Genomic DNA, 13702 nt, shown 5'->3' with positions numbered 1-13702 from the left:
GGAGGCAAATATCCTCGCCAACAGCTCAGCAACCTCCTTTCTCACTTACCGGAGAAGCCTAGGATAAATCTCATCTGGCCCTGGGGACTTATCAATCTTAATGTTTTCCAAACTTTCTAGCACATCAACTTCATCAATCTTGATCTGATCAAGACTGTATCCCAGCTCCTCTAAGTTTTCATTTACAACAAGTTCCCTTTCCTTGGTGAAATCACCCATAACAACAACCCTACTACTTTCGCATTTTTCCAGAATCTGCTCACCTATGAGATCTTCAATCTCCCTACTGCTGTTAGGGGTTCTGTAGAAAACCCCCAATGCGGTGGCTGTTCCCTTGCTGTTCCTAACTTCCACCCATACTGACTCAGTAGACAAACCTTCCTCAACAACCTTTGTTTCTGTAGCTGTGAATGCACTCTCTGATTAGCAATGCTACACCCCCTCCTCTTTTTCCACCCTCCCTGTTCTTTTTAAACGTTCTAAACCCTGGAATATCAAGCAACCATTCCTGCCCCTGTGAAACCAACATCTCCATTATGGCCACAACATCGTAGCCCCAAGTACTGATCCGTGCTCTAAGTTCGTCACTCTTATTTCGGATACTCCTTGCATTAAAGCAGACACACTTTAACCAATCCCTTTGTTTCATCATGTGAGAAACCTTCCTGATAGATTCAATATATCCTGTCACTGTTCTGTCTGCAACTGACCCCCTCTCAGACATGTGGCTCTGATTCCCACCCCTCTGCCAAACTAAAACCTCCCGAATCACATGAGCAAATCTCCCACCCAGGACATTTGTGCCCCTCCAGTTCAGGTGCAGCTCACCCTTCATGTACAGGTCCCACCTTCCCCAGAAGGTATCCCAATGGTCTAGGATCTGAAGCCCTCCCTCCTGCACCAGCCTCGCAGCCACGTGTTAAGCTGCACTCGCTGCCTGTTCCCCGCCTCACTATCTCGTGGCACCGGTAGCAAACCTGAGATCACTACTCTACTCGTCCTGCTCTTCAGCTTCCAACCTAACTCTCTATAGTCACTTTTCAGATCCTCAATCCCTTTCCTGGCTATATCATTGGTGCCAATATGACCACCTCCCTGTACATCCTCTCAGTTTCCCCCTCAATCTCTTGGATGATCTGTAATTCATCCAGCTCCAGGTCCAGTTCCCTAACTCAGTTTTCGAGGAGCTGAAGTTGGATGCACTTCCCGCAGATGTAGTCGGCAGAGACATGTGAAGTGTCTCTCACCTGCCACATTCTGCAGGAGGAACATGCAACTGCCCTAACATCCATATCCCGCTACTCTGACAGCCCGCACAGAACTAAACCTGAAAACTTATCTAGTTTACAGAGTCTTAGTAAGGTTAGAGGAGGTGGATGGGAGGGAGGCCCTACGGTGTAGGGTCTCGGGTGAATTGATGCATCTTGGCAGGGGTGAGGTTGCTGTCCTGTTCCTCCCCGAGGGCATTGTCCTGATCAGATGTCATTGGGTCAGAGATGAAGCCATGAAGATCCAGTTTCATGTCAAGCTCTGAATTGAGCACAGCTGTTGTGTGCTTTGCTCTTGATTCAGAGTGGTGTTGCGCCCTGTTTCCCACAGCTATGCTGTGCTGAGTATCTCATGGTTCCCAAAGTCAGGAGTTGGGGTTTCACTGGGCCCCCTTTGTTGTCCAGCATTTTCAGGTTGGGGGTTGTTCAGCTCCTTCCCCATCTTGGTGCTTGGCTTCTTCTTCTATTTATGGTGATCTTCCTGTATGTCTTCATTGGAAGAGGAGTCATTGGTGTCTCTTCACTCTGCTTCTGGCCTGTGCTGGCCCTCTGTGACTGAGGGTTTCGTAGTCTGGTTATTCCTCGATACCTGCCACACACAATCCTGTTTGTTCATTGTCTCCTCCTCCATTGACTCTGTATTCTCAGGTGGAAGTTCAGTTGGTTTATCTTCTCTGGAGCATCTTCCTTTTCCTGCAAGTCTTGCCTTCCTTCTGACAGCCCCTTTTCTCAGTTGTCTTATTGGAGGGTGGTGCCTGACTGTCCTTTTGGGTTCACTGTTTGTATGTCCATATATGTATGGGTCTGTGTTTGCATATGAAGGACTGTGTGGGTGGGATTGCCTGATTGTGAATATTGGCTAAGTGTACACATGTAATGTGCATAGGTTAGTGTATATGTGGGTGAATGATTGTACATGAATGTGTGAGAGAATGGGTGAGTGAGAGAGTGAAAGTGTGTGTGGGAGGGTGAGTCTGTATGACAGTGTATATGTGAGTGAATGTGTCTGCATTTGTGTGTGTGTGTGTGAATGTGAGTGTTTGAGGGGGAGTGCAGGTGAACATAGGTTGCTAATTGTGTGTGGGTGAGTAAAGTTGTCCATGCATGTGTTTGTGTGTCTGTGCGGTGATTGTGTGTGTGTGTATGTTTGAGGGCGGGTGCAGGTGAACATAGATTGCTAATTGTGTGTGGGTGAGTAAGTTTGTCTATGTACGTGTATGTGAATGTGCATGTGTTTGTTTGTCTGTGGGGTGATTGTGTGTGTGTGAGAATGAAGGTGTGTTTTCTTTGTATGTGTGCAAGTGAGATTGTATTTATGTGAGTGAGGATGTGTGTGTGAGGTTGTACACATGTGAGTGAGGGAGTGTTTATGAGTGTAAGGGAATGTTTGTGTGAGTGACAGTGCACCAGTGCATGCACTTTTACTCTAGTGATGGAGAGGGATAAGTGTGCACTACAGGGCAAGAGTTATAGCTGGGGGCAGGGAAATTATGATGTGGTGAGGCATGACTCAGGATGTGTGGTTTGGAAAAGTAAGCTTCAAGGCAAGGGTGTAATTGATATGTGGAGCTTGTTCAAGGAGCAACTATTGAGTGTCCTTGATAAGTATGTACCTGTCAGGCAGGGAGGAAAGGGTCGTGTGAGGGAGCCGTGGTTTAATAAGGAATTAGAATCCCTTGTTAAATGGAAGAGGGCGGCCTATGTAAAGATGAGGCGTGAAGGTTCAATTGGGGCGATTGAGGGTTATAAGGTAGCCAGGAAGGACCTGAAGAGAGAGCTAAGAGCAGCAAGGAGGGGACATGAAAGGTCCTTAGTTGGTAGGATTAGGGAAAACCTAAGGCTTTCTATAGGTATGTCAGGAATAAAAGAATGACTAGGGTAGGAATAGGTCCAGTCAAGGATAGTAGTGGGAAGTTGCGTGTGGAGGCTGAAGAGATTGGGGAGACACTGAATGAATACTTTTCGTCAGTATTCACTCAGGAACAGGACATTGTTGTCGATGTGAATACTGAGTCACAATTAAGTAGAATGGATGGCTTTGAGATATGTAGGGAAGAGGTGTTGGAAATTCTGGAAAGGGTGAAAATAGATAAGTCCCCTGGGCCTGATGGCATTTATCCCAGGATTCTCTGGGAAGCAAGGGAGGAGATTGCAGAGCCATTGGCCTTGATTTTTATGTCCTCGTTGTCTACAGGAGTAGTGCCAGAAGATTGGAGGCTAGCAAATGTGGTTCCCTTGTTCAAGAAGGGGAGTAGGGATAACCCTAGTAACTATAGGCCGGTGAGTCTCACTTCTGTTGTGGGCAAAATCTTAGAGAGAATTGTAAGGGATAGGATTTATGAACATCTGGATAGGAATAATATGATCAAGAATAGTCAGCATGGTTTTGTGAAGGGCAGGTCGTGCCTCACAAACCTTATTGAATTCTTTGAGAAGGTGACTAAGGAGGTGGACGAGGGGAAAGCGGTAGATGTGGTGTATATGGATTTTAGTAAGGTGTTTGATCTGGTTCCCCATGGTAGACTACTGCAAAGAATACGGAGGTATGGCATTGAGGGTGAGTTGGAGGTTTGGATTAGGAGTTGGCTGGCTGGAAGAAGACAGAGGGTAGTAGTTGATGGCAAAGGTTCATCTTGGAGTGCCGTCACTAGCGGTGTTCCGCAAGGATCTGTTTTGGGACCATTGCTGTTTGTCATTTTTATAAATGACCTGGAGGAGGGGTTAGAAGGTTGGGTGAGCAAGTTTGTGGATGATACGAAAGTCAGAGGAGTTGTTGACAGTGAGGAAGGATGTGGCAGGTTACAGCGGGATATAGATAAGCTGCAGAGCTGGGCAGAAAGGTGGCAAATGGAGTTCAATGTAGCTAAGTGTGAGGTGATTCACTTTGGTAAGAGTAACAAAAAGATGGGGTACTGGGCTAATGGTCGGATACTTGGTAGTGTGGATGAACAGAGGGATCTTGGTGTCCATGTACACAGATCTTTGAAAGTTGCCACCCAGGTAAATAGTGCGGTGAAGAAGGCATATGGCATACTGGCTTTTATTGATAGAGGAATTGAGTTCCGGAGTCCTGAGGTCATGTTGCAGTTGTATAAGACTCTGGTGCGGCCACATCTGGAGTATTGTGTGCAGTTTTGGTCGCCATACTATAGGAAGGATGTGGAGGCACTGGAACGGGTGCAGAGGAGGTTTACCAGGATGTTGCCTGGTATGGTAGGAAGATCGTATGTGGAAAGGCTGAGGCACTTGAGGTTGTTTTCATTGGAGAAAAGAAGGTTTAGGGGTGACTTGATAGAGGTGTACAAGATGATTAGGGGTTTAGATAGGGTTGACCGTGAGAATCTTTTTCCACGTATGGAGTCAGCTATTACAAGGGGGCATAGCTTTAAATTAAGGCGGGGTAGGTATAGGACAGATGTTAGGGGTAGGTTCTTTACTCAGCGAGTCGTGAGTTCATGGAATGCCCTGCCAGTATCAGTGGTGGACTCTCCCTCATTATGGGCATTTAAGCGGGCATTGGATAGGCATATGGAGGATAGTGGATGAGTGTAGGTTAGGTGGGCTTGGATCGGCGCAACATCGAGGGCCGAAGGGCCTGTACTGCGCTGTATTCTTCTATGTTCTATGTTCTATAGTATGAATGATAGGGTGTTAGTATGAGGGTGCACTTGCGTGTGAGGTAATGGTTTTAAGTGTATGAGTGGGATGATGTATTTGTATTGGGTGTGATTGGGTACATGTGATTAAGTATATGTCAGTGAGGGAGTGTTTATGTGTAAGTAAAAGGGATGTCAGGGTGAGTGCATATGTTTGAGGTTGTGTATATGTATGAGGGTGTCTGTGTGTATGGTGGTATGTGTGAGGGGCTGTTTGAAGTTGTGTGTGAGGGAATTTGGTGAAGGGATATCGTTGTGTGGGAAAGGGTGTATGTGAGTGGGTGTGAGTGTATGTGTGAGTGGTGTGTGTCATGGTGTGTCAGTGTGAGGGTGCATGAAGATATACGGTTATGTGAGGGAGAGTGAGGGGTTGTGAGAGTATGTTTCAATGTGTTGTGAGAGTGAGTGAAGATGTGAGTGTGAGTGTTGGGATTTCTGTGTGAGATGTGAGTGTGTGTGTGTGTGTGATGAGCTGTGAGGATAAATATGTGTGTATGTGAGTTAGGGGGTTTTGGTGTGAGTGATGGGGTGTCCACAAAAGTGAATAAGGCATGGTGGCTCAGTGGTTAGCACTGCTGCCTCACAGCACCAGGGTCCCAGGTTCGATTCCAGCCTTGGATGACTGTGTGGAGTTTGCACATTCTCTCTGTGTCTGTGTGGGTTTTCTCCAGGTGCTCTGGTTTCCTCCCACAGTCCAAAGATGTGCAGGTCAGGTGAACTGGCTGTGCTAAGTTGCCCATAGTGTTAGGTGCATTAGTCAGAGGAAAATGGCATTGGGTGGGTTACTCTTTGGAGGGTCGGTGTGGGCTTGTTGGGCCGAAGGGCTTGTTTCCACATTGTAGGGAATCTAATCTAAATATGTGAGAGGAGCTGTGTGTGTTGTGTGAGTGAAGGTGTATGAGTTGAGGGCTTTATGGTGGAAGTGTGAATGATGGGGTGTCTGTGTGAGTGGGTGAGGGCTTTGATAGTTGCAATTAGCCGACAGGTGCAGTGTGAGATGGTGATATTGCCAGGAGTGATCTCCCACTTGGTGTTGCTGGTGTAAACATATTTGACCACAAGTGGGTGCTAAAATGAAAGGCTGGGAACTGCTCTTACCTTGCAGCCAGAGAGAGACATGCAAATGCATGGGAACATCCATTCATATTTTTAAACTAAACTTTGAACATCTAAAGGAGTCTAAAAGCTTGCAGACCTTGGGACCTAGGGAGACAGCACTGCCCTCTTGAAGGGAATGCCTGCAGAACATGTACTGTTTTTGAAGGAGCCTCTGAGACCTACTGTCAGAGGAATGACACAGCCCCCTTACGAGGAAGTAAACAGTTATCCTGTGTTCCATTACCTCTCCATTGGAAGCAATTGCGTTCGAGTGTTTTATGATGGGTGCTCTCTGCATTTTTTGAGTGGCTATCTGAGAGATGATCACAGGAAGCTTTCGATCTCAGGATGTGAATGAGGGGAAATGGACAGAGAGAGAGACAGTGGGGAGGCTGTAAAGGAGTGATGGAGTAAGGGAATATTGGTGGAGTAAGGGGAGATTTGCAGAGAGGGACAAACGAAAAAAGAGAGAGAGAGCAGTTAAGAGATAAAAATGAGAGGCAGTCGGAAGAGAGGAAGTGAGAAGGCAACGATAACATAAGAGGGGAGTGAAAGCGGGAGAGGGAGATGGGGGACTTGAGAGAGTATGGAGAGTGGGAGTGAAAGGAAGAGAAAGGTGGGAGAGAAGAAAGAAATTGAAAGTGAAAGGAGGAGATTAAGAAAGGAGGGTTAAAAAGAGTGGGAGAGCGCGAGGGTTTGGAGCTGAGTACAAGAGGGAGATACAGAGTTTGGGTGAAGGGTTGTACATTGGTGCTGTTTTCTAGCTCCCTGGCTGTGACCGTCTATGTAAAACAGCCATGATTCAGGGGGTAAGTGTATGCAAGGAATGTTGGTTGTGGAAATGTAGGATGACCTTCATACAATAGGAGAGCACAAAGAGGCGTGCAACAGACATCTCATTAGTATGCAAATAACTGCACTCAGCAAACAGTGCCACAGTCTCATATAAGCATACAAATACACTCGCTTGGCTCTGTGTCCTCTCTTCATTGCTACTGATGAGGGAGGGGAAATTAAATATCTGACAACATTGTTAAGAACAGGGTGCAGCAAAAGTGTCATGGTGTATCTGCAAGTGACATGTATCTTGTCTTGCCCCTCTGTCTAATTTAAACCATATCAAAGGGATATGCTACTGCACAGAACCAAACTGTGTTTGTGACTATTTATGTGCAAAGATCTATTTTATGAATAAAATATATTTTTGAAATTAAAAATAAACGGGCTATGTGAGTAATTCAAGGCATCTCAATACTCAGTTGATGCTATATTAAATATGTACTAGAGCTACACCTGGAGGACAGGATGATGCAAGGAGAACTTTACTTGATTTCTAACCTTGTGCTATCCCTGCACACGAAATCTTTAATGGATACAGAGTAGAGGGATCTTTACTCTTGTATTTAACTCCATGCCATCCCTGCCCTGGCAGTGTTTGATGGGATAGTGTAGAGGAAGTGTTATTCTTTAAGCTGTGCTTGGCGTACTCACAATCTAGAGGGAGAATTATCCTGTACCTAACCCAATGCTGTTTCAGTTTTAGGGATGTTTGATGCACAGTGAGGATGGAGCTGTAGTCTTTATCTAACCTGTGCTGTGCATGTCCCGAGAATGTTTCATGCGGACAGTTTTGAGGGAGCTTTACTCTGCATTTAAACTAAGGTGTAACTGTCCTGGGAGTGTATGTTGGGGAGAGTATAGAGAGCTTCACTCAGTATCTAACCCATACTGTACCAGCCATGGGAATCTTTAATAGAGATAGCATAGAATAAGTTTTAGTATGTATCTAATTTGTGCTGTACGTGCCCTGGGCGCATTTGATAGGACAGTGAGGAGGCAGATTTACTCTGTATCTAGCCTACTGTGGGAGTGTTTGATGTGTCTGTGCAAAGTAGATTTACTCTGTACTAAATGCATGCAGTACCCTCCCTGCGAGAGCTCTGACAGTGCCAAATTAACCCCCACATGAACAGATTTTACTATTACTACACATTGGCTTAACTATTTTCATGAGGAATACATAAAATAGAGTCACAATTTTAACATTGATACAATTTGATAATTTACCTGATATTGCAGATTGAGGCAACTCAGTCTTGAGTTCTTTCGAAGTAGTTTAGGATACTGTGAAACAAAATCTCAAATTTTCTGAGGATTGGGGAAAAGCACTCCTTCCCTTCTTTCCACACTGATGCATCCCGGGAATCTCCGCCAACACCACATGCTATTCCTTCTGCTGGAGTCCGCTTGACATTAGGAATCAGTCTGAGGACTCAATCGAGGCCTTCTTTCTTTCTCTCTCTCTCTCTCTCTTTCTTTTTCTCTCTCTCTTCCCCACCCCTCTCTCTCAGTATATCAATGACAAGAAGCTGGCCAGGTTCTGGTTGAATGCAAGGCTTTAGGTGGTGCTCGTTCCTGCTCGGCAACGATAGAACCCAGTGCTGTTCTCATTTGACAGGAATCAATGGATTTAGAAGACTAAATAAGCTGGAAGCATTAAAAGCAAGCTTCTGACTTGAAATGATGCTGCATATCAGTGGGGCATCAAGGTAATCTACTGATCGCTTTCTTAAAACATTGGATTCCCTGAGCTGAGCCCAATGAAGATTACATGAGCTACAGAAGCATATTTTCAATATATAAATAATTATACACGCACGCGCGCGCATACACACACACACACACACACACATATAGTGTGACGTTAGTGACAATTGAAACACTTCACTTGTTACCAGGGCAACTTGTCGAAAATCTTTCTGATGTATTCAAAGGCAAGCTGGATGAACATAAGAGAAAGCTACAGCAGATTCTGCTGAGATGATGTAGGGGTGAACGGAGTCTTGTGTGAATTCTGAATTTGGCATGAGCCATTTGGGTCAAATAGCCTGTGTCTGTTGGAGGGGGAGATGGTAGCATCAGTGCTCATGTTACTGGATCACAAAGTTTGGGTTAATGAGTTCAGTTCCGATCCAAGGCAACACTGGTGGGATTTAAACTTGATTAATTAGACAACTGAATCAAAAAGAGGGTCACAGACCTGGTGACCATAACAACTACAACTGACTGTTGTAAAAATAGATCTCATTCATTGTTGCCCTTAAGGAAAGGAATTCTGCCATTCTTATGCAGTCTGGCCTGCATATGACTCCAAGCTCCACAGAAATGTGGTTGACTCTTAACTACCCTCTGAAATGGCTCAGAAGCCATTCAGCTCAAGCGCAATTGGGAATAGGCAACAAATACTCGCCTTGCCAGCGATGCTGAAATCCCATGAGAGAGTAAAACCGTTCAATGTTTCCAGTGCCCGCTGCCAAACCGCTGATCAAAGATTAATCTTGGCCTTCACTGATCATGAGGAAGCAAAACCACACCCCCTCCCCGTAAGCTCCAACCTGCCCTAGTCTAGGCAAGCTTCACCCACAATTGGATGCTTACACATTGTTGTGCAAGTGGTATCCTTGCTGTCCGAGACAAGTCTCTCGCAGTTTATACTGTATGAATTCAGCTTCTGTTTCAAATGACTGCACTTACTGATGGCCGGAAGGGGGCAGAAGCCACTGCATCCATGCTCAGTTGTTTCCCTCCAGGTATGCTCTTCCTTCGTGAAGACCGACCAGGGTGGTACTCTGAAAAACACAAAATGAAAACAAGTTCTTGAGTCTTTGTTTGTTCAGAGGGACAGGCCATGGATTCAAGCTCCACTTCAGGGATTTGAGCAGGAAATTGGAAACATCACCGCACTGTCAAAGGGCATCCTGTTTCAGGTGAGGGAGTGAACTGAGACCCTCATCTGCCATAGATTCATAGGGATGTACAGCACAGAAACAGACCGTTCGTTTCAATTCGGCCATGCAGACCAGATAGCCTAACCTAATCTAGTCCCATTTGCCAGCACTTGCTCCATATCCCTCTAAACCCTTCCTATTCATATACCTATCCAGAACTAGAGGCCATAGGTTTAGGGTGAGAGGGGAAAGATTGAAAAGGGGTAAGTGTTTCACGCAAACGGTAGTGCATGTATGCAATGAGCTGCCAGAGAAAGTTGTGGAGGCTGGTACAATTACACATTGAAAAGGCATCTGATAGGAACATGAATATGAAGGGTTTCTAGGGACATGGGCCAAATGTGGGCGGCATGGTGGCACAGTGGTTAGCACTGCTACCTCACAGCGCCAGAGACCCGGGTTCAATTCCCGCCTCAGGCAACTGACTGTGTGGAGTTTGCACATTCTCCCTGTGTCTGCGTGGGTTTCCTCCCACAGTCCAAAGATGTGCAGGTCAGATGAATTGGCCATGCTAAATTGCCCGTAGTGTTAGGTAAGGGGTAAATGTAGGGGTATAGGTGGGTTGCGCTTCGGCGGGGCGGTGTGGACTTGTTGGGCCGAAGGGCTTGTTTCCACACTGTAAAGTAATCTAATCTAAAAAATCTAATCTAATCTAATCTAATCTAAAAAAAATGCTGGCAAATTGGATTAGATTAATTTAGGATATCTGGTTGGCATGGATGAGTTGGGACTGAAGGGTCTGTTTCCATTCTGTATACCTCCGTGACTCTATGATGCTAAGTTCAGTGACCTCACATTAGAGGTCTACGTTAGTAAATGGATCTTCAAATTGCATATTCTACTAAATGTACCTTCATCCAGAAATGAGGATGCTCACTCATAAATAGTTGTGACTCATCAGATACTGAAGAAGTCTTCACACTTGGGCTGAGAAGCAGCAAGTAACATTCATTCCACACAGGTGTGAGGCCAAAAAGGAATCTAACTATCTCCCATAGACATTGAATGTCATCACTATACTTCCTACAATCAACATTCTGGGAATTACCCTTGACCAGAAAATTAACTGAAACAGCCACATAAATACCTGATTACAAGAGCAGGTTAGATGCTGAGATTTCTGCACCAAGAACTAACTTCCTGATTACAAAAGACCGCATACCATTACAAGGTACACATCAGGATGTTCTTCTTCAGTTATCTTACTGAGAGGCACTTCAATGACATCCAATAAACTCAACATTATCCAGGACAAAGCAACCTACTTGACTGACTAACCCATCCACCACCATAAAGGTTCACTCCCTCCACTAATACACAATAGCAGTAGTGTTTACCATCTACAAGATGCACTGCAGCAATTCACCAAGGCTCCTTATATAGTAACTTCCAGAATTAACTGCTGCCACCAAGAAAGGCAAGGTTAGCAGATGAATGGAACACTGCAATCTCAATATCCCCTCTCAGTCATACACTGCTCACCATTGGAATTTTATCACCATTCCTTCAAGGTCATTAGGTCAAACTATTGAAACCCTTGTTCTAAAGGCACTACTCCACATGGGAGAGCTTAAAAATGTGTTGCTGGAAAAGCGCAGCAGGTCAGGCAGCATCAAAGGAACAGGAGAATCAACATTACGGGCATAAGCCCTCCTTCAGGAACCGATTCTCCTGTTCCTTTGATGCTGCCTGACCTGCTGCGCTTTTCCAGCAACACATTTTTAAGCTCTGATCTCCAGCATCTGCAGTCCTCGCTTTCTCCACATGGGCAGTGATGGTTCAAGCATTTAGCGATGGAAAATAAATGCTGACCCAACTATTGATGCCTATAACCTGTAGTTATTCAAAGAATACTTTGAAAGAAACTACTGCTACATTCACCACACCGCCATCTTATTTCTACCAAAGTTGATGGTCGAAAGTCTGTTTAAAGAGTACACAGTGGGAGGTAGGGGAATCGATGCTGCTGAATGACAAATGCAAAACCTGCGCCCACACTTCCTCCCTCACCTCCATCCAAGGCCCTAAAGGAGCCTTCCACATCCATCAAGGTTTTACCTGCACATCCACAATATCATTTATTGTATCCGTTGCTCCCATTACGGTCTCCTCTACATTGGGGAGACTGGACGCCTCCTAGCAGAGCGCTTTAGGGAACATCTCTGGGACACCCGCACCAATCAACCACACCGCCCCATGGCCCTACATTTCAAGTCCCCCAGCCACTCTGCCGAGGATATGGAGGTCCTGGGCCTCCTTCACCGCTGCTCCCTCACCACCAGACGCCTGGAGGAAGAATGACTTATCTTCTGCCTCGGAACACTTCAAACCCAGGGCATCAATGTGGGCTTCAACAGTTTCCTCATTTCCCCTTCCCCTACCTCACCCTAGTTCCAAACTTCCAGCTCAGCACTGTCCCCATGACTTGTCCTACCTGCCTATCTTCTTTACCACCTATACACCCCACCCTCCTCCCTGACCTATCACCTTCATCACCTCTCCCACTCACCTATTGTACTCTATGCTACTTTCTTCCCACCCCCACCCACCTCTCATTTATCTCTCCACCCTTCAGGCTCTCTGCCTGTATTCCTGATGAAGGGCTTTTGCCTGAAACGTCGATTTTACTGCTCCTCGGATGCTGCCTGAACTGCTGTGCTTTTCCGGCACCACTAAACCAGAATCTGGTTTCCAGCATCAGCAGTCATTGTTTTTACCTAGATGACATGATTTGACTATTGTTTGTACTTCTGGCACATAACAGGTTCATGCATAATGCCCTTATGAAGATGGCATTCAGTTCATGCTGCACTGGAAATGGGCACTTTAGCAAGAGGAATGGAAAATCAGAACATTGTTTAAATAGAGAGAGAGATTGCGGAAATCTGTGGCACAGAAGATCTAGGTGTGCTGACACATGCATCACAAAATGTTAGCATGCAGATATACGAAGTAAATTGGAAGTTGGTCTTTATTGCAAAGTTCAAAGAAGCTCACTGGGCTGATTCCGAGGATGAAAGGTTTGATTTATGAAGAAAATTTGAGTTGGTTGGGTTTACATCCATTGTAATTTAGAAGAATGAGATGATCTGAATGAAACACTTAAGATTCTAATGGGATTTGACAGGTAGATGCTGAAAGAATGTTTCTTCTTGTGGTAGAGACTCAGGGTCAGTTAGCTCAGTTGGCTGGTTGGTTTGCGCTGCAGAGTGATGCCAACAGCATTGGTTCAGTTCCTGCATTGGCTGAGGTTAGCATGAAGACTCTCACTCTCTCAATCGCTCCCCTCAATTGATATATAGTGGGCCTCAGGTTAAACTCATCACCAGTCATCTCTCTCTAATAAGAAAGCAGCTCTGTGGTCTTGTAACACTATGGTGACTATTTTTTCAAAGAGAAAAGAAATAGGAGATATAATTTGAAAAATAAGGAATCTCCTATTTAATTTGGAGATGAGGAGTAATTTCTTTTGTTAGATGGTTAGTAATCTTTGAAATCCTCTTCTCTAGTGAGCAGATGAACATACAAATATATGAATTAGAAATAAAAATAAGCATTTGGCCCCACAAGCCTGTTCCACAATTCAATAAGATCTTGGCTGGCCTGTTTGTGTTTCAAATACTACATTCCTCCAGCAACCTTTGTTTCCCCTTAAAAATAACCCTGCCTCCACCACCCTCTAAGGTGGAAGGTGTAAAGTTGCACAGTACCCAACAGAAAAAAAAACTCATCTCTGTCCTCAAAGGGCAATTTAAAAAAAAGTGGGCCTCGTCTGGGTCTCAAACAGAAGAGGAAACATTCTTTCTATGTCCACTTGTTAAAAATGTTCAGGATCATCCACACTTCAATCAAGTCACATATCACTCTTCTAAATGTTATCAATCTCTTGCAA

At 45.1% G+C, this 13702-nt stretch overlaps 1 protein-coding gene across 20 annotated transcripts in view; it reads right to left on the bottom strand.

Annotated features, from left to right (window-relative positions):
• Positions 1 to 13702, bottom strand: part of LOC122541389 (ras/Rap GTPase-activating protein SynGAP-like) — a 1066559-nt gene that overhangs the window by 447165 nt on the left and 605692 nt on the right. For all 20 annotated transcript variants that reach the window (XR_015753055.1, XR_015753056.1, XM_087979364.1 and 17 more), the window contains one exon: positions 9557 to 9651. Coding sequence is in view for 18 of the 20 variants with exons in the window: in XM_087979364.1 (XP_087835490.1) it covers positions 9557 to 9651 (95 nt within the window). In the remaining 2 variants the exon portion in view is untranslated. The remainder of the gene's footprint in view (positions 1 to 9556; positions 9652 to 13702) is intronic.

The sequence above is a fragment of the Chiloscyllium plagiosum genome, unplaced genomic scaffold (genome assembly GCF_037043375.1).
Source record: "Chiloscyllium plagiosum isolate Xiang-an unplaced genomic scaffold, Cpla_swu_hap1 HiC_scaffold_35, whole genome shotgun sequence".
NCBI classification, from domain to species: domain Eukaryota; kingdom Metazoa; phylum Chordata; class Chondrichthyes; order Orectolobiformes; family Hemiscylliidae; genus Chiloscyllium; species Chiloscyllium plagiosum.
The sequence above is the reverse complement of the archived record's forward strand: the minus strand, read 5'-3'. Positions and strand labels throughout refer to the sequence as shown.